The sequence below is a fragment of the Oncorhynchus nerka genome, linkage group LG11 (genome assembly GCF_034236695.1).
Source record: "Oncorhynchus nerka isolate Pitt River linkage group LG11, Oner_Uvic_2.0, whole genome shotgun sequence".
NCBI classification, from domain to species: Eukaryota; Metazoa; Chordata; class Actinopteri; order Salmoniformes; family Salmonidae; genus Oncorhynchus; species Oncorhynchus nerka.
In genome coordinates, this window is record NC_088406.1 from 68,319,221 (window position 1) to 68,339,361 (window position 20,141).

Below are 20,141 nucleotides of genomic sequence, written 5' to 3' on the forward strand. Positions count from 1 at the left end.
CATACGTGTAGGTATGTACGGCAGGACCAAATCAGAGAGATAGGTAGGAGCAAGCCCATGTAAGGCTTTGTAGGTTAGCAGTAAAACCTTGAAATCAGCCCTTGCCTTGACAGCAAGCCAGTGTAGGGAGGCTAGCATTGGAGTAATATGATCAAATTTTTTAGTTATAGTCAGGATTCTAGCAGCCGTATTTAGCACTAACTGAAGTTTATTTAGTGCTTTATCCGGGTAGCCGGAAAGTAGAGCATTGCAGTAGTCTAACCTAGAAGTAAGAAAAGCATGGATTAATTTTTCTGCATCATTTTTGGACAGAAAGTTTCTGATTTTTGCAATGTCGATGTATTATCCGTGTATGTACCTTAGGGTAGTGTATGTCTGTGTAATTTGTATCACCTGTCTCTTCCAGGAGGGTCTAGAGGTGCTGCTGGTGAAGGAAGAGGGGTGTGAGGAGGGTCTGGAGATCTCAGAAGGTAGTGACGGGATGATTAATACAGAAGCTCCGATGCAGTTTTCAAAGCACTACTGATTCGACAACGTTTCAATGCTTGCGTCAAAGTAACAATACCACGTGAGGATGACGTTCGAAGCTTCGGACGTCACAGTACCATCTGACAGGTGTCGGAAATCGGAACTGATGGTGCTTTCAAGACCACTGGCAACTCAGAGAAGGGAAGGAAATAAAACACAGTCTAATCAGGACGTCAGTGATCTTCAGGTCGGAGCTGTAGAAAGAGGCCCAAGTTCTCGACTTGGATTTCCAGTCGGAGCTCATATTTTCCCCCAGAGTTCCCAGTTATTTTGAACGCACTGAAGTCGGAGATTTTCGAGTTTCCAGTTGCTCTGAAGAAGGCATGAGAGTGCCGATCTCATTCCAGCTCTGCTGGGAGCTTTCAAGAATCTTTGAATTTTGTCTAGATAATTCAGTTTTAGCAGGTGAAAGATAGTTCAGGGCGTACAGCCAAATGGCGAATTAATCTATCCTAAAACCAAAACACAGTATCGAATCTCGAGACTTTTTCTATTTCAGAACAGTGATTGTAAATGAAACAACTATAGTAGTTTTTATTGATAATTATCAAATGATGCATCCAAATTTTGTTAATATGTAAAAGTGAGTGGAAAAAGTTTAATTGAAACCCAAGGCAAAGTTGACAAGCAGTTACCTCGTGATAAATGAGGTAAAAAGCTTTGTTTGATCCAAGTCAGTAGCTTCCAAAACAACGACCTATGCTCGACAGTATTTAGACTTATTCTAGATATTCTTCTGCTTTTCTCGCCTGACAGGTAGCTCAGCCAGTAGAGCAGCGCAAGTCAGTCGACTTCTAATAGCACAAGATTAAACTAGCTACATTGTATTTCTAACTTTTACATTCTGAGTTTAGATAAGCATAGGCTGCTCAGTTTTTTTAAATGTAACATCCTAAATCATGCCATGTAACCACCATCTTTTGTAAAGTTGTTCGTTTCAAACACTGAGCTAGTGTGCTTTTTCGAACCATGATTTGCAAAATTATTGATCCCACGGAATTTCTTCAATACAATGTTTCTGTCATACACCGACCTCTACTGGACACCTTATTTACCAATTTACTTAGATTTTTAAATCACTAGCATAGGCACAATATATAATCCTGGCTATGGTTGAAAATTTAGTTTCTTCCTATAGTTCAAATACAACTTTTTGTGTAACCTATGATAATATTTTGTCTTCGGGATCCTAAATATAATACCCGTTTTTAATAAACTGGCGGAAAAAATGATAAATAGGATGTGAACCCCACGTTCTAATTGAATGTATTAAATCAAAGCTCACATCTACTGCACCACGATGTTTTGATGGATGCATCGGAAAATAAGTATACTGCATATAAACATCAAACATGCTTGACCAGCAGATGTCACTGATGGGCACTGTGTTAAAAGCTCAGAGTAATTAACCTTTTTCCGGTACAATTTGTTGAAAGCCCCAAGTTTCAGAAAACATAGATTTCCCATCACCAGAAATTGACCGTGGTGATATAAATCAACTAGTTGTAGGCAATGTTATCATGCAGCTTGGGGTATACACTCAGCTGTTGTTGTCGAAAGAATAAATGCGGTGGTTTTCTAACATGACCGGCAGGAGGCGTCGTACGTCAACTGGCATCCCTTTATACTAGGTGATCAACAATCAAAACATCGAGATGCATTGCTAATCAAATAAATACATGTGCCTCTCATAAACAGTTTGATAAACTGTCTAGTTATTCATACGGCCTAACCTTAGCTTAGGAGACGGAGGAAGGATAATAGTCACACACCAATAACATTGGTTATGGCCGCTAGCATTTCTTAATGAACATTGATGAAAAACGAGGCCAAATCAGGAAGTGCAGACGCACTTCTTGAATCAGCACATATGGAATCTAATTATAATACACCCCAATGGATCCATATTTTTAGGTTCTTGAATCACTGTGTTAGAGATGGACTTGGCTGTGGTTAATATTTTATAATATCATGTCCCCCAGACACGATCAGGACACGCATGTTGAAATACCAAAACAAACTCTGAACCAACTATATTAATTTGGGGATAGGTCGAAAAACATGACATATTTATGGGCATTTAGCTAGCTAGCTTGCTGTTGCTACCTAATTTGTCCTGGGATATAAACATTGGGTTGTTATTTGACCTTAAATGCACAAGGTCAACTTTAAGGTGCATTACCACAACCAACTGGACTGGAGTCTGGACCTCAGATCATCTTTCAATCACCCACGTGGGTATCGGCTCATCGGAATACATATCTAAAGATGACTTTTCAACATTGCCTGCTCCCAAGCGTTCTCAAACACTAGAAAAAAGTAATATTGTAGGGCTTCCCTCATGTCCCTTTTCATGAAATAACTAAAGTTAGCCATGTGTGAGTGCTAGCTAGCTACCTGGGTAGGTATTTCAAAACCATAATTTAACAATTCCAAATGTTGGGTATATTTTGTGGTAACTTGTAGAGATAGACGCGGTCAACTAAACAAACATTTTTACACAATGATATTAGGACGGATCTAGGCTAGAACTCGGACAGTTGAATATCAAATCAAATGTATTTCTATAGCCCTTCTTACATCAGCTGATATCTCAAAGTGCTGTACACAAATCCAGCCTATTTACCCAGAATATTTACCTTACTGGGGTGATTCTATTATTTTCTACTATATTTTTGCTAACACACTTCTTTCTAAACAATTCTGCTCTCAGCTTGAAAGATACTTATAATGAGATTTGATATGTAACGTCAAAACAGTTAATGAAACAGGGCGCCAAAATGTTTTATTTAACCACACCCTTTGAGCTATGACGACAACCAATAAGATAATTTCTCTTCAGTTTAAACGGAAGTGAACAGTGACTAAGAGCAATTTCCACGTTAGCGTTTGTATTAGGACGTTTACTAACACCATGGAACTCAAAATATGACATTTAAATGCATAGCGTCACATAATTAACCCAGGTAGTGTTTAATTTTCGTTGGAGACAGGACTTGGTTGATATATGTTATCTAGGTAACGCTAGCTAGCTGCTAACAATGGCTAACTGTATGGTTTTTCACGCTCAAATAGCCTCCATCATGGAGGTGCTAGCGAATGCAGCCGTGGCAGAGATCTGTAAACTCGTAGACGACGACTATGCAGTGTTTCGTTTGGAAATGTCTCAAAGCCGGAAAGAAAACGGCTCATTGCGGAGGAAACTACAGCTTCAAGAACTGAAGGTGGCACGGGAGCGCGCAGAAAGGACAATGCGAGAGCGCGTCCTCGCCAGCCGTCCCAGTAGTGTCAAAATCCTCGACCGAAACAGAGGAATGGCAAGAGGTACATTTTGCAGAAGACCGAGGCTGCGGGGCCTGTCGCCCCGTTCTGCTATGCGCATGTGTGACTTTAGATGTTTTAACTCAGCATTTCCCAAACTCGTTTTGTTTTTTTGCCCTCGCACTACACATCTGATTCAAAAAGTCAACTAATCATCAAGCTTTGTAGTGTTAGGGCAACAAAACAAAAAGTGCACACCTTAGGGTCCCGAGGACCGAGTCATGGAATCTGTCTTAACCATAATTGGGTCTTGGTCAGTTTTTGAATTCTATGCAATAATCCCCCCGATTTAAAATAATGATATTTATTTAACCTCTATAAAGACCCTATCGTATTCTAACCAGATTCTTCTATTTACTGCATTTCCTATTATTTACTCAAATAAAACAATGTGATGCCCCCCCCCCCCCCCCAATCACTCTCAGGTGAAAGACATCTCACTGGAGGCCACAGGAGTTTTGTGAAGCCAGCGAGAGACAATACATGGCGAGATGACCAACCAATCACTGTTGATGAGGGGAGTGGAATCTCAACCCAGCACGTTATCATGATAGAGGTTAGTGTAACAGTATTACATAAAAATGACAGTACGTCAAATGTGTCCAGTTTACTTCAGAAAGGCTCCCCTCAGCTATTCACTTACTTACATGTACATCTTCATTTAGCTGCCATAGGGGAGCTTGTGAGACTTCCCTACAACACTGTTATCCAATTAGACTCATGTGCCGGTAATAACCTCCTCTCTTCTTGTGTCAGTCTGCAGATGCAGAGGCTGCAAGTCCTGGGGTGAAGCTGGAGGGGTCTGAAGGAGAGGAACCACGGCACAGTAGTGACATCCAGACTGGAGTGGCTGGAGTGCCCCATGAAGCCCCTGAGGACTCCAACACCGCTCCAGTGCCGCCCAGGACCCAACGCAGCATCACGGAGGTCAGTGGAACGCCGAACACCGTCCTCAAGTCAGAGACAGACACCAAGACTTTAACTGTAACACACAGGCTCTTCAATACAGGATCTGACCACAGTTTAGACCCGGAGAGGCTGGGGCTACTGGGCTGTCCTCCTGCTTCCGGCTCAGAGTACTTTCCGGTATGTCACCAAAGCCAAAGAACGGATCATTACCATGGAGATGGTGACACGTTACACACTGGTGGTGATCAGTCTTGTTCTTACGCTACAGACATGGACCGTGGCAACATGCCCTTGGGTTTAGAGACCCAGACTGATCTGTCTAGAGGGGACTGGAACCGGTACAGTAGTAGTGTATACTCCGAAGGGTGCCTAGATAAGAAAGGGGAGGGTCTGATTCTAGGTGAGGTGAAAGTGGAGGCCGACGCTTCTCCCACATGGAATGCAGATAGTCACCTAAGAGATGGACACTTACAAGGTGGAGATTTCTTAGATTACAGGGAAAGTGTAGAGACAAATCCAAATGTCGCGACCAACTCCCCTTTACGCACGCTCAGGGATCGCGACCCAGTGTCCACGTTGATGGGGCCTCCCGATTCACACATCCTTTTCAATCAGGTATTGAACTCAAAGGACCAAAAGGCCAAGGCTCTGGGAGGGGGAGAAACGTCAGGCAATAGTAAAGAGAAACAGTTCCTCTGCATGTTCTGTAAGAAAAGCTTCAGCTGCCTCCAGAAGATGGAGATCCACCAGAGGGTCCATACAGGGGAGAAACCCTTCAGCTGTACCCAGTGTCACATGCGCTTTGCCCAGGCTGGTAACCTGAAAATCCACCAGAGGGTACACACAGGGGTGAAACCCTTCAGCTGTACCCAGTGTCACATGCGTTTCGCCCAAGCTGGCAACCTGAAGATCCACCAGAGGGTCCACACAGGAGTGAAACCCTTCAGCTGTAGCCAGTGTCATATGCGCTTCTCCCACTCGTCCAGCCTGAATAGGCACCAGAGGGTCCACACGGGAGAAATCCTACAGTTGCCCCCAGTGTGAGAAGAGATTCTCCCACCAGAACCATCTAAAGATGCACCTGAAGGTCCACACAGGAGAAAGGCCGTTCGCGGGAAGAGGTTCTCAGAGAGGAGCTCCCTCGGGATGCACAAACTGAAAAAACATTCCACTCCATAACATAGATAGTAACCAATCCACTCAGGAATGGTTTAGAGCAAGCCCTGCATTAACGTCAAAGATTAAGTTTCATTATTCTCAGCAAAAATATCCGCAGATTTCAGTGTTGAATGTTCCTGAATGGAGTATTGCATCCAGATATTGTGTGAATCAGTATAAGGCATATACATGTGCGTGTGTGTGTATATATACAACAATACCAGTCAAGTTTGGACACACCTACTCATTCAAGGGTTTTTCTTTCTTTTTACTATTTAAAAAAAAAAAAAATATATATATATATATCTCTACACTACCTTTTCAAAAGTTTGGGGTCACTTAGAAATGTCCTTGTTTTTGAAAGAAGAGCACTGTATTTCTGATCAATTTGATGTTATTTTCATGGACAAAATGGGCTTTTATTTAAAAAACAAGGACATTTCTAAGTGACCCCAAACGTTTGAACGGTAGTATATATGTGTGATGTTCACAAATGCCTATTTCATTGCCTCCATTCAACTACTTAATTTTTTTCCCCAATACACTTTATCAAGTTCATGCTTATTTGTTGTTGAGACATGTATGTGTGGTTTTCATATGGTGTATTTAACACTTGTTTCTGTTTAATAAAAACAAAATGTGACTTCTCATTCTAAGACTTTCATTGACTGTATACACTCGAGTGTTTTATAATCAATACACACACTAAATATACCTACACACTAAGTTGGAGGTTTACATACACTTAGGTTGGAATCATTAAAACTCATTTTTCAACCACTCCACAAATTTCTTGTTAACAAACTATAGTTTTGGCAAGTTGGTTAGGACATCTTTGTGCATGATACAAGTAATTTCAAACAATTGTTTACAGACAGATTATTTCACTTATCATTCACTGTATCACAATTCCAGTGGGTCAGAAGTTTACGTACACTAAGTTGATTGTGCCTTTAAACAGCTTGAAAAGCTTCTGATAGGCTAATTGACATCATTTGAGTCAATTGTTGGTGTACCTGTGGCTGTATTTCAAGGCCTACTTTCAAACTCAGTGCCTCTTTGCTTGACATCATGGGAAAATCAAAAGAAATCAGTCAAGACCTCAAAGAAAAAAAAATGTAGACCTCCACAAGTCTGGTTAATCCTTGGGAGCAATTTCCAAATGCCTAAAGGTACCATGTTCATCTGTACAAACTAAAGTATGCAAGTATAAACACCATGGGACCATGCAGCCATCATACCGCTCAGGAAGAAGACGTGTTCTGTCTCCTAGAGATGAACGTACTTTGGTGCGAAAAGTGCAAAATAATCCCAGAACAACAGCAATGGACCTTGTGAAGATGCTGGAGGAAACAGGTACAAAAGTATCTATATCCACAGTAAAATTAGTCCTATATGGTCAACCTGAAAGGCCGCTCAGCAAGGAAGAAGCCACTGCTCCAAAACCGCCAGAGTATAGTTTGCAACTGCACATGGGGACAAAGATCTTACTTTTTGGAGAAATGTCCTCTGGTCTGATGAAACAAAAATAGAACTGTTTGGCGATAATGACCATTGTTATGTTTGGAGGAAAATGGGGGATGCTTGCAAGCCGAAGAACACCATTCCAACCGTGAAGGACAGGGGTGGCAGCATCATGTTGTGGGGGTGCTTTGCTGCAGGAGGGACTGGTGTAATTCACAAAATAGATGGCATCATGAGGAATTAAAATTATGTTGATATATTGAAGCAACATCTCAAGACATCAGTCAGGAAGTTAAAGCTTGGTCGCAAATGGGTCTTCCAAATGGACAATGACCCCCCAAGCATACTTCCAAAGTTGTGGCAAAATGGCTTAAGGACAATGAAGTCAAGGTATTGGAGTGGCCATCACTAAGCCCTGACCTTAATCCTATAGAAAATGTGTGGGCAAAACTGAAAAAGTGTGTGCGAGCAAGGAGGCCTACAAACCTGAGTCAGTTACATCAGCTCTGTCAGGAGGAATGGGACAAAATTCACCCAACTTATTGTGGGAAGCTTGTGGAAGGCTACCCGAAACGTTTGACCCAAGTTTAAATTGTTTAAGGCAATGCTACCGAATACTAATTGAGTGTATGTAAACTTCTGACTCACTGGGAATGTGTTGAAAGAAATAAAAGCTTCAATAAATAGTTCTCTCCACTATTATTCTGACATTTCACATTCTTAAAATAAAGTGGTGATCCTAACTGACCTAAAACAGGCAATTTTTACTAGGATTAAATGTCAGGAGTTGTGAAAAACTGAGTTAAAATATATTTGGTGTATGTAAACTTCCAACTTCAACTGTACCTGGGGTGGCAGGGTAGCCTAGTGGTTAGAACATTGGACTAGTAAGGTTGCAAGTTCAAATCCCTGAGCTGACAAGGTACAAATCTGTCGTTCTGCCCCTGAACAGGCAGTTAGCCCACTGTTCCTAGGCCGTCATTGAAAATAAGAATTTGTTCTTAACTGACTTGCCTAGATAAATGAAGGTAAAATACCTACTGTACACTTCAAAATAGTTTAAGGTTTGTCTGATGACTTTTCATAGCTGACATATTTTTACTCACATCATATTGATGTCCTCCATGATGAGTTTAACCACAATGAAGTAATTGTGTAACTACAGTACAGCACTCAACTGTATTGGGGATGGGTAAATACTCCATGTTGAAAGTCTATTTATTATCTGTGTGTGTATACGTACCTGAGGGAGTATATACAGTGGGGCAAAAAAGTATTTAGTCAGCCACCAAAAGTTCTCCCACTTAAAAAGATGAGAGGATTTTTAGGATTTTTAATGAATTTATTTGCAAATTATGGTGGAAATAAGTATTTGGTCACCTACAAACAAGCAAGATTTCTGGCTCTCACAGACCTGTAAATTCTTATTTAAGATGCTCCTCTGTCCTCCACTTGTTACCTGTATTAATGGCACCTGTTTGAACTTGTTGTCAGTATAAAAGACACCTGTCCACAACCTCAAACAGTCACACTCCAAACTCCACTATGGCCAAGACCAAAGAGCTGTCAAAGGACACCAGAAACAAAATTGTAGACCTGCACCAGGCTGGGAAGACTGAATCTGCAATAGGTAAGCAGCTTGGTTTGAAGAAATCAACTGTGGGAGCAATTATTAGGAAATGGAAGACATACAAGACCACTGATAATCTCCCTCGATCTGGGGCTCCACGCAAGATCTCACCCCGTGGGGTCAAAATGATCACGAGAACGGTGAGCAAAAATCTCAGAACCACACGGGGGGACCTAGTGAATGACTTGCAGAGAGCTGGGACCAAAGTAACAAAGCCTACCATCAGTAACACACTACGCCGCCAGGGACTCAAATCCTGCAGTGCCAGACGTGTGCCCCTGCTTAAGCCAGTACATGTCCAGGCCTGTCTGAAGTTTGCTAGAGAGCATTTGGATGATCCAGAAGAAGATTGGGAGAATGTCATGTGGTCAGATGAAACCAAAATATAACTTTTTGGTAAAAACTCAACTCGTCGTGTTTGGAGGACAAAAAATGCTGAGTTGCATCCAAAGAACACCATACCTACTGTGAAGCATGGGGGTGGAAACATCATGCTTTGGGGCTGTTTTTTTTGCAAAGGGACCAGGACGACTGATCCGTGTAAAGGAAAGAATGAATGGGACCATGTGTCGTGAGATTTTGAGTGAAAACCTCCTTCCATCAGCAAGGGCATTGAAGATGAAACGTGGCTGGGTCTTTCAGCATGACAATGATCCCAAACACACCGCCCGGGCAACGAAGGAGTGGCTTCGTAAGAAGCATTTCTAGGTCCTGGAGTGGCCTAGCCAGTCTCCAGATCTCAACCCCATAGAAAATCTTTGGAGGGAGTTGAAAGTCCATGTTGCCCAGCAACAGCCCCAAAACATCACTGCTCTAGAGGAGATCTGCATGGAGGAATGAGCCAAAATACCAGCAACAGTGTGTGAAAACCTTGTGAAGACTTACAGAAAACGTTTGACCTCTGTCATTGCCAACAAAGGGTATATAACAAAGTATTGAGATAAACTTTTGTTATTGACCAAATACTTATTTTCCACCATAATTTGCAAATAAATTCATTAAAAATCCCACAATGTGATTTTATGGATTTTTTTTCTCATTTTGTCTGTCATAGTTGAAGTGTACCTATGATGAAAATTACAGGACTCTCGTCTTTTTAAGTGGGAGAACTTGCACAATTGGTGGCTGACTAAATATTTTTTTGCCCCACTGTATCTGTATCACCTGTCTCTTCCAGGAGGAGGAGGGTCCAGAGGTGCTGTTTGTGAAGGAGGAGGGCTGTGAGGAGGGTCTGGCGAACCCTGAGGGGAACATGGTCATGGAGGACAACCAGACTACACCTCCTTCTGAACCCACAGAGGAATTAGCTGAGCAGCACAGGACCACATACAGTCTCACTGAGGTGAGCCCACTGTAAACTACTGTCTAAATGTTAGGTCCCGTATCCACAAAGAGTCTCAGAGTAGGAGTGCTGATCTACGATCAGTTTAGCCTTTTAAATCATAATGAATAAGACTATGTAGACAGGGGACCTGAACATTGATCAGCACTTCTACTCAGATTCTTTGTGGATACGGGCCCAGGTCTTGATTAATTTTTTCAGAAGGGTGGGACCATGTCTTTGAATTATCAAACCATTTCAAAGAGTGTCAAGTAATCAAATCAACTAACATGTTTGCATAGTACTCTTTGCAATCCTTCATTGCCCAATCAGAATATGCTCATATGAGATTTCTTGATCCAACATCCTCACACTCTGTATCTCTTACAGTCAGTAGACATGGAGGATGGGAAGCCTGATCTGCTGCTGGTCAAAGAGGAGACAATAGAAGATGGACCAGAGAGCATTGACCTGCTGAGTGGACTAAAGATGGGGGAGCAAGGTGAGGGAGAAATACATATAACCCATAGATCCTCAACAGGGTTCTACAGTGCGACCATTTTACTCACATATGCATCTAAATATTTTGTTGTGCAATGTGTAATTTTAATTTAGGAGCGTCAGTGTGCCTAGAAAAATGAAAGATTCTAGCTTTAATACCTGAAATATTTTTAATTGTGCTCCTAAATTTATTTGTGTGCCTACATTTTACTTATACTCACTCCTTGTAAAAAAGAAAAGTCAGCATAGAGCCCTCTTCAATGGGAATAGTGATGTGCTTGGATATTATTTTCTTCATTCGTTGGGGCGGCAGGGTAGCCTAGTGGTTAGAGTGTTGGACTAGTAACCGAAACGCAAGTTCAAATCCCCGAGCTGACAAGGCTGTTCCTAGGCCGTCATTGAAAATAAGAATTTGTTCTTAACTGACTTGCCTAGTTAAATAAAGTTTAAATCATCAAATTAAATGAATACAACTTATGTTGACATATACAAAAACACAATGTATGAACTTCACCAGGTAATTGACATAAAATGTATACGAGTTCCCCCTCAGTCACTCAACTTCGGTACAACATACCGAAGTCGCACTCTCGTGACCGGTTGAAGGATCCGCAATCACACCTGACAAGGCCAATGAAATCTGCACCTCGCTGGAAGCCCCGCCTTCCACAGGTGATAATCATGAGGCTCAGATTCATTCCTTCAAATATTCCACTCTTCACCTGGATGTGAACAGGAACAATTCACACTACTGAAACAAGCAATTAGAAAACGTGACTGTCTTACGTTTTGCCAACTAAACTGTCTCATAGTGGTAGAGCGTGCTCACCCCCTGGACATTGTGTGCTGAAGTTTGTATTTGGTATTGTTAATTATTCTTCAGTTTGCTGGATCAATGGTTAAGATGGCTAAGAAAGCGACCGAGATGACGATGGCTAAGCCGGGTTCGAGGTCACAATCATGCGGGTTATACGAACCGTGTGGGCATTGCCACATACTGTGTGAAAACTTCCTGGAAAGACGTGTAGCATTCTTGTAGCATTCTTTGCGACTTTCCTTTCCAAGAATTTGGCAACTTGGCTGGGACCGAGGTACAGGAAGTGGAGAGGGACTTGAGGCTGTTGTCGGAAAAGGTGGAACTAGCTTCCCAGCAGGGAGATGGTGAGCCGGTGGGTTTGGTGACCTACAGGGCCCATGTTCGGATGACGACATGGTGTCCCTGGACAGCTCAGGGGGTTTCCTCGGGTGATGAAGAGGACTTTATTTGGGGACAGCCACCTCCTCACGCAACGAGAGTAGCATAATTTTTTGGTACTCCAAGAAGGGCCAGGGGCTGAGGGTGTTGGCCTATTTGGACGATTGGCTGATAGCAGTCAAAGGAACAAGCAGTGTTACCCATATCGAGGCTAGTGTTCCATGTTCCTTCTCTAGGTTTTATTGTAAACCAGAAAAAGGAGCTGTCTAATCCTATTGCAGCACATTCCATTCCTGGGTCTCGAGTTAGACTCATCCTTAAATTGCACTTTTCTACCCCCGCAGAGGTTGTCAGGTTTCCAGCTCTGCTTGGCCCAATTTTTGACTGGGGCACACAGTACGTTTTCACCAGTTCCTGCGCCTACTGGGGATGATGCTTCTATGATGGTGGTCATTACCCTGGGGCTGTTCCAGTGCTGGGTGCTAGCAACATGCTTGGATGCATTTCTTTACCTAAACCAGTCAATTCAGGTGTCCCCGACATGCCTTTGGGCACTGTCCCAGTGGAGGGTTCTCATGGGCCAGGTGTTGTCCAGCAAGGTGATCACGAGACTGCGAGGGTTACTGAATTTGGGGAGTATGGATGGTGTCACAGAGTGCCCGGCTTATCAATTACCTGGAACTTCTGATGGTGTACTGGCGCTCAGGCCCTCCTGTGTTTGTTGGGCCGGCATGTGCCGTCAGTGGTGTAAAAAGTACTCAATTATCATACTTGAGTAAAATTAAAGATACAGTGCTTTGCAAAATTATTCTTCCCCCTTGGCGTTTAACCTATTTTGTTGCATTACAATCTGTAATTTAAATGGATTTTTATTTTGGATTTCATGTAATGGACATACACAAAATAGTCCAAATTGGTGAATTGAAATTGAAAAAATAACTTGTTTATTTTTATTTTTTTAAACGTAAAAGTGGTGCGTGCATATGTATTAACCCCCTTTGCTATGAAGCCCCTAAATAAGATCTGATGCAACCAATTACCTTCAGAAGTCACATAATTAGTTAAATAAAGTCCACCTGTGTGCAATCTAAGTGTCGCATGATCTGTCACATGATTTCAGTATATGTACACTTGTTCTGAAAGGCCCCTGAGTCTGCAACACAAAGCAAGGGGCACCACCAAGCAAGCGGCACCATGAAGACCAAGGAGCTCTCCAAACAGGTCAGGGACAAAGTTGTGGAGAAGTACAGATCAGGGTTGAGTTATAAAAAAAAAATCAGAAACTTTGAACATCCCACGGAGCACCATTAAATTCATTATTAAAAATGGAAAGAATATGGCACCACAACAAACCTGACAAGAGAGGGCCGCCCACCAAAACTCACAGACCAGACAAGGAGGGCATTAATCAGAGCTAAAAGAGACCAAAGATAACCCTGAAGGAGCTGCAAAGCTCCACAGCGGAGATTGGAGTATCTATCCATAGGACCACTTTAAGCCGTACACTCCACAGAGCTGGGCTTTACGGTAGAGTGGCCAGAAAAAATGCCATTGCTTAAAGAAACAAATAAGCAAACACGTTTGGTGTTCGCCAAAAGGCATGTGGGAGACTCTCCAAATATATGGAAGAAGGTACTCTGGTCAGATGAGACTAAAATTGAGCTTTTTGGCCATCAAGGAAAACACTATATCTGGTACAAACCCAACACCTCTCATCACCTCGAGAACACCATCCCCGCAGTGAAGAATGGTGGCGGCAGCCCCGGCAGAGACCGAGAAACTGGTCAGAATTGAAGGAATGATGGATGGCGCTAAATACAGGGAAATTCTTGAAGGAAACCTGTTTCAGTCTTCGAGAGATTTGAGACTGGGACGGAGGTTCACCTTCCAGCAGAACAATGACCCTAAGCATACTGCTAATGCAACACTCAAGTGGTTTAAGGGGAAACATTTAAATGTCTTGGAATGGCCTACTCAAAGCCCAGACCTCAATCCAATTGAGAATCTCTGGTATGACTTAAAGATTGCTGTACACCAGCGGAACCCATTCAAATTGAAGGAGCTGGAACAGTTTTGCCTTGAAGAATGGGGAAAAAATCCCAGTGGCTAGATGTGCCAAGCTTATAGAGACATACCCTAAGAGACTTGCAACTGTAATTGCTGCAAAAGGTGGCTCTACAAAGTATTGACTTTGAGGGGTGAATAGTTATGCACGCTCAAGTTTTGTTTTTTTGTCTTATTTGTTTCACAATCAAAAATATTTTGCATGTTGTGTAAATCCAATGATACAAATTTAATTCCAGCATGTAAGGCAACAAAATAGGAAACATTTCAAGGGGGTGAATACTTTCGCAAGCCACTGTACCTTAATACAAATTACTCAAGTAAAACTCACCCAGTAAAATACTAAGTATTTACTTTTAAATTTACTTTTGATACTTAAGTATAAGTATAAACATAAACCATTTCAAATGTCTTATATTAATTAAACAGCACAATTTAATTTTTATTGACGGATAGCCAAGGGCACACTCCAACACTCAGACATAAATTACAAACTAAGTATGTGTTTAGTGACTCAGTAGGGATGACCAGGGATGTTCTCTTGATAAGTGTGTGAATGACAATTCTCCTTTTCTTTTGTGTGTCAAGGAAAATGTATGGAGTAAAAAGTACATTATTCTCTTTAGGAATGTAGTAAAGTAAAAGTAGGCCAAAATATAAATAGTAAAGTACAGATACCCCCAAAAACTACTTAAGCAGTACTTTAAAGTATTTTTACTTAGGTACTTTACACCACTGTGTGCTGGTCATATCTAAGGACGGTGCCTCAGTTGGTAGAGTATGGTGCTTGCAATGCCAGGGTTGTTGGTTTGATTCCCACGGGGGACCAATACGAAAACAGTACACAAATGTGTGCTTTCGCTCTTGTAAGTCACTCTGGATAAGAGCGTGTTCTAAATGACAAAAATGTAAATATAATACATCAACAGGCATGTGCGGCCCCTCACCTCGGCTCGCTCCCTGTTGTGGTGGAGCAGTGCACATTTGTTCTCACTTCAGGTGTAGCATGTTCCTGGTTACCTCAACTCAGGTGGATCTGCTATACCCCTGGGTGGTTTCCCAGATATGGGAGCGGTTCGGCAATGCCGACATAGATCTTTGCGAATTGTCTTTTTTTCTGCATGAGGGACCCAAGTGCCCCGTTGGGAACGGACTCTGGCGGACCAGTGGCCTTTGACCTTCCTTTATGCATTTTCACCTGTGGTTCTGATTCAGCCCACGTTGGCGAGGGTGCGCCGGGAGGGTTTATCATTGATTCTTGGGGCTCTCCGTTGGCCCAGGCTGCCTTGGTTCGGGGAGATAATTTGCCCTTTAGGGCGGGGACCCTGGCAACTCCCGTTGGTCTGGGTGGGGGACAAGTTACTTGAGCTTTCGGACAAGTAAATAATCTGTCCTACTTGTGGCTAAAAAAGTTAATGTCAAGCCCTGAAAGTGGTATTCAATTGAAGGAATTAATCCTGTGGAAGACGGCGTGTCCAGCGAGGCGTGGATTTCATTGACCTTGCCAGGCGTGATTATAGATCAACCGAAGTTGCAAGGGTGCGACTCCCCATAGTATGTTGTACCTTGTTTCCCTCCTTCCGGGAACATTAGTTATAACGTTACGTTTTCTCTGCAATGTTTGGGAAGTATTTTGTAACCACTTCTTGCAGGTTGGCTGGAGGCTAATAGAGGAGACTGGGTGAACATCTTGGATTCCCAGACCGGTGCCACCAAGGGCCCAGGGGACATCATCACTGAGCAGGCCAGGACCAGAGGTGACATAGTGGAGGTCTGTGGATGGGACAGTGCCCTCAACTCTGGGCTGGGGAACAACACTGTTAATCACAACCAGAAACAGACAATGGAACACAAAACAACAACTGAACTGAGACCAGGACTGGCTGAGACCAGAGCGAGGCGTAGAATTGGTCTGCGGGGACTGGGAGGTGTCCGTATGCGGCTGAAGAGAACAGACACAGACTCGGCTAGCGATGCTCCGTCCTGCTCCTATAGTTGTGATTCAGAGAGACTGATGGCACCTCAGGTTAACCCTCCAACAGGTGCTTCCTTCAGCCTGCCTTCTATAGGATCTATCAACTGGAATATGGACCCTGCGACAACACAGACACTTCCTGGCCTTCATCCTCCTCACACTCTCCTAATGTTAAACCAGACCTCGGACAATGCCAGTTCCTCAACACTAAATGGCTACACAAGCTCATTGACAAATGAAAATAGTAGAGATGGAATCAGTAAAGGTGGCAGCGCCAAAGAGAAGCGCTTCCCGTGTTCGTTCTGTGGGATATCCTTCAGTTTCCCCAAACAGGTGGAGATCCACCAGAGGATGCACATGGGGGAGAAAGCGTTCAGCTGCCACCTGTGCCCAGCTAGTTTCTCCCGATCGTCCAACCTGAAGAGGCACCAGAGGGTCCACACAGGGGAGAAACCCTACAGCTGTCCCCAGTGTGCAAAGAGGTTCTCCCACCACCACAATATGAAGGTGCACCTGAAGGTCCACACAGGAGAAGCAGTTTCCCTGTATGCACAGCAGGAGTAGCCTTATCTGACAAAGTTGTCAATTGGGAGAAATCGTATCACTTGAGATACTTAGGGGATGTCTGGAAACTGTTATTTAGATTAAATAGTTATCATGAGGTAAGAGAGTAATTAACCACATACCCCTCATTAACTTGTCATTTGAAACAGGCCTGTTTTTAGAGAGACAGTAAATCTAGATGGGGGGAATGCATCGATAAGTGTTAGCGCAAATACATGCTAGCTGTTCCCGTAAACTTCCAGTCATTGAGCCAACAACTATCCATTTAAAAGCTTGTCTCTGCAAAAATATAAAAACAAATGTACATATCTTTTGCGGAGATGGCTAAATGAATATAGAGGAAAAACTGAATTCCCCTTCCCACAATGGCACCACGTTCAGGAAGTGTCATCATTTGTTGTTGGGGGAAAAAAGGTTCCACCCAAAGTTCCACCCTGTTAGGATTATGCACCTAATGGTTGTTAGAAAAGTTGGCAAATAAGACTAATGTCAATATTTATTTATCTTTGAATATATTTTATGTATATTTAGATACATTTGTTACTAATTACAGTTACATAGCATCATGTAAGTAATTGTCATGAAATGAAATGTGAATAAATCATTGTAATTAGTAATGTAATTGGCTAGCAACAATATATAATCTATTTTCATGTTTTACAAACTCCGGTTGACAATGTTTAAAAAAAAAAAAGTTTTTTTATATGATCAAATAAATAGAAAGTAAACTAATGCACAATATTCATTCTTATTATAGGTGTTATGTTTATCAACTATTTCATACATGGAACAAAAATATATAATGCAACATTTAGTGTTTGTCCCATGTTTCATCAGCTGAAATAAAAGATCCCAGAAATGTTCCATTCACTCAAAAAGCTTATTTTGCACAAATGTTGTGCACAAATGTTTACATCCCATTTATTGACCATTTCTCCTTTTCCAAGATAATCAGCATGATCATTACACAGTTGCACCTTGTGCTGGGGACAATAAAAGGCCACTCTGAAATGTACAGTTTTGTCACTCAACACAATGCCACAGATGTCACAATTTTTTGATGGAATGTCCACCAGAGCTGTTGCCATAGAATTGAATGTTAATTCCTCTACCATAAGCCGCTTCCAACGTTGTTTCAGAGAATTTGGAAGTACGTCCAACCGGCCTCACAACCGCCGACCACGTTTATGGCATCGTGTGGGTGAGTGGTTTGCTGATGACAACGTTGTGAACAGAGTACCCCATGGTGGCGGTAGGCATAAGCTACGGACAACGAACACAATTGTATTTTATCTGTGGCAATTTGAATGCACAGAGATACCGTGATGAGATCCTGAGGCCCATTGTGGTGCCATTCATCTGTCGCCTTTACGTCATGTTTCAAGCATAATAATGCACGGCCCCATGTCGTAAGGATCTGTACACAATTCTTGGAACCTGAAAATATCCCAGTTCTTCCATGGCCTGTATACTCACCAGACACATCACCCATTGAGCATGTTTGGGATGCTCAGGATCAACATGTACGACAGCGTGTTCCAGTTTCTGCCAATATCTAGCAACTTCGCACAGCCATTAAAGAGGAGTAGGACAACATTCCACAGGCCACAATCAACAGCTTGAACAACTCTGCAAAGGAGATGTGTTGCGCTGCATGAGGCAAATAGTGGTCACAACAGATACTGACTGGTTTTCTGATCCATGATTTCCTTATATCAACTACAACTCAGTAAAATCTTTGAAACTGTTGCATGTTGCGTTTATTTTTGTTCAGTAAAGATGTAAAAAGTTATTTAATTTCATATCATGTATTCATTATTGGTGTTAGTTCTACCCTGTTATGCTTCCTTCTACCCTGTTGTGTTGGTATTTTAATATCAGAATTTAACAATACCATCAAATGTTCTGCATATTTTTGTGGTAACTTGTAGCGATGTAAGGGGTCAACTAAACATTCACCCCCCTTTAGGCTTTTCCTATTTTTGTTACGAACAAATTTAAATGGATTTAATAATCATTTTTCATCAACAATCTAATCAAAATACTCTGTCAATGTGGAAGATTTGTTTTTAAATATAAAAATTGGATACTAAAATATACAGTAATCATTGCATAATTATTCACACCTTTTGTTTAGGCAAGCCGAAATTAGTTCAGGAGTAACATTTTGTTAGACAAATCACATAAGTTACAAGGACTCACTCTGTAAAATAATAGGGGTTGACAGCGCCGCCCAGTACCCTTCCTCTGTCCCCCATACATACATACATACATACATACAACATTTTTTTTATTTCACCTTTATTTAACCAGGTAAGCAAGTTGAGAACAAGTTCTCATTTACAATTGCGGCCAAAAATATATTGCGGCCAAGATAAAGCAAAGCAGTTCGACACATACAACGACACAGAGTTACACATGGAGTAAAACAAACATACAGTCAATAATACAGTAAAAAAAACAAGTCTATATACAATGTGAGCAAATTAGGTGGGAAGGGAGGTAAAGGCAAAAAAGGCCATGGTGGCAAAGTAAATACAATATAGCAAGTAAAACACTGGAATGGTAGTTTTGCAATGGAAGAATGTGCAAAGTAGAAATAAAATAATGGGGTGCAAAGGAGCAAAATAAATAACTTAATTAAATACAGTTGGGAAAGAGGTAGTTGTTTGGGCTAAATTATAGGTGGGCTATGTACAGGTGCAGTAATCTGTAAGATGCTCTGACAGTTGGTGCTTAAAGCTAGTGAGGGAGATAAGTGTTTCCAATTTAAGAGATTTTTGTAGTTCGTTCCAGTCATTGGCAGCAGAGAACTGGAAGGAGAGGCGGCCAAAGAAAGAATTGGTTTTGGGGGTGACTAGAGAGATATACCTGCTGGAGCGTGTGCTACAGGTGGGAGATGCTATGGTGACCAGCGAGCTGAGATAAGGGGGGACTTTACCTAGCAGGGTCTTGTAGATGACATGGAGCCAGTGGGTTTGGCGACGAGTATGAAGCGAGGGCCAGCCAACGAGAGCGTACAGGTCGCAATGGTGGGTAGTATATGGGGCTTTGGTGACAAATCGGATTGCACTGTGATAGACTGCATCCAATTTGTTGAGTAGGGTATTGGAGGCTATTTTGTAAATGACATCGCCAAAGTCGAGGATTGGTAGGATGGTCAATTTTACAAGGGTATGTTTGGCAGCATGAGTGAAGGATGCTTTGTTGCGAAATAGGAAGCCAATTCTAGATTTAACTTTGGATTGGAGATGTTTGATATGGGTCTGGAAGGAGAGTTTACAGTCTAACCAGACACCTAAGTATTTGTAGTTGTCCACGTATTCTAAGTCAGAGCCGTCCAGAGTAGTGATGTTGGACAGGCGGGTAGGTGCAGGTAGCGATCGGTTGAAGAGCATGCATTTAGTTTTACTTGTATTTAAGAGCAATTGGAGGCCACGGAAGGAGAGTTGTATGGCATTGAAGCTTGCCTGGAGGGTTGTTAACACAGTGTCCAAAGAAGGGCCGGAAG

General features: G+C 42.2%; 2 protein-coding genes across 2 annotated transcripts in view; both read left to right on the forward strand.

Annotated features, from left to right (window-relative positions):
- The first annotated feature begins 3,364 nt into the window (after window positions 1-3,364).
- The window catches only part of LOC115137475 (uncharacterized), a 34,240-nt gene continuing 17,463 nt past the window's right edge, over window positions 3,365-20,141 (forward strand). Inside the window, exons 1-5 of the mRNA XM_065024878.1 lie at window positions 3,365-3,852; window positions 4,275-4,405; window positions 4,606-4,776; window positions 10,188-10,352; window positions 10,722-10,833. Coding sequence (XP_064880950.1) covers window positions 3,570-3,852; window positions 4,275-4,405; window positions 4,606-4,776; window positions 10,188-10,352; window positions 10,722-10,833 — 862 coding nt within the window. The 5' untranslated portion in view covers window positions 3,365-3,569. The remainder of the gene's footprint in view (window positions 3,853-4,274; window positions 4,406-4,605; window positions 4,777-10,187; window positions 10,353-10,721; window positions 10,834-20,141) is intronic.
- On the forward strand, window positions 11,737-18,727 carry LOC135574074 (zinc finger protein 513-like). The gene is made up of 4 exons (XM_065024948.1): window positions 11,737-11,776; window positions 11,898-12,001; window positions 13,171-13,248; window positions 15,737-18,727. The coding sequence occupies exons 1-4, from the start codon at window positions 11,737-11,739 to the stop codon at window positions 16,628-16,630; spliced, it is 1,116 nt and encodes a 371-aa protein (XP_064881020.1). The 3' UTR covers window positions 16,631-18,727.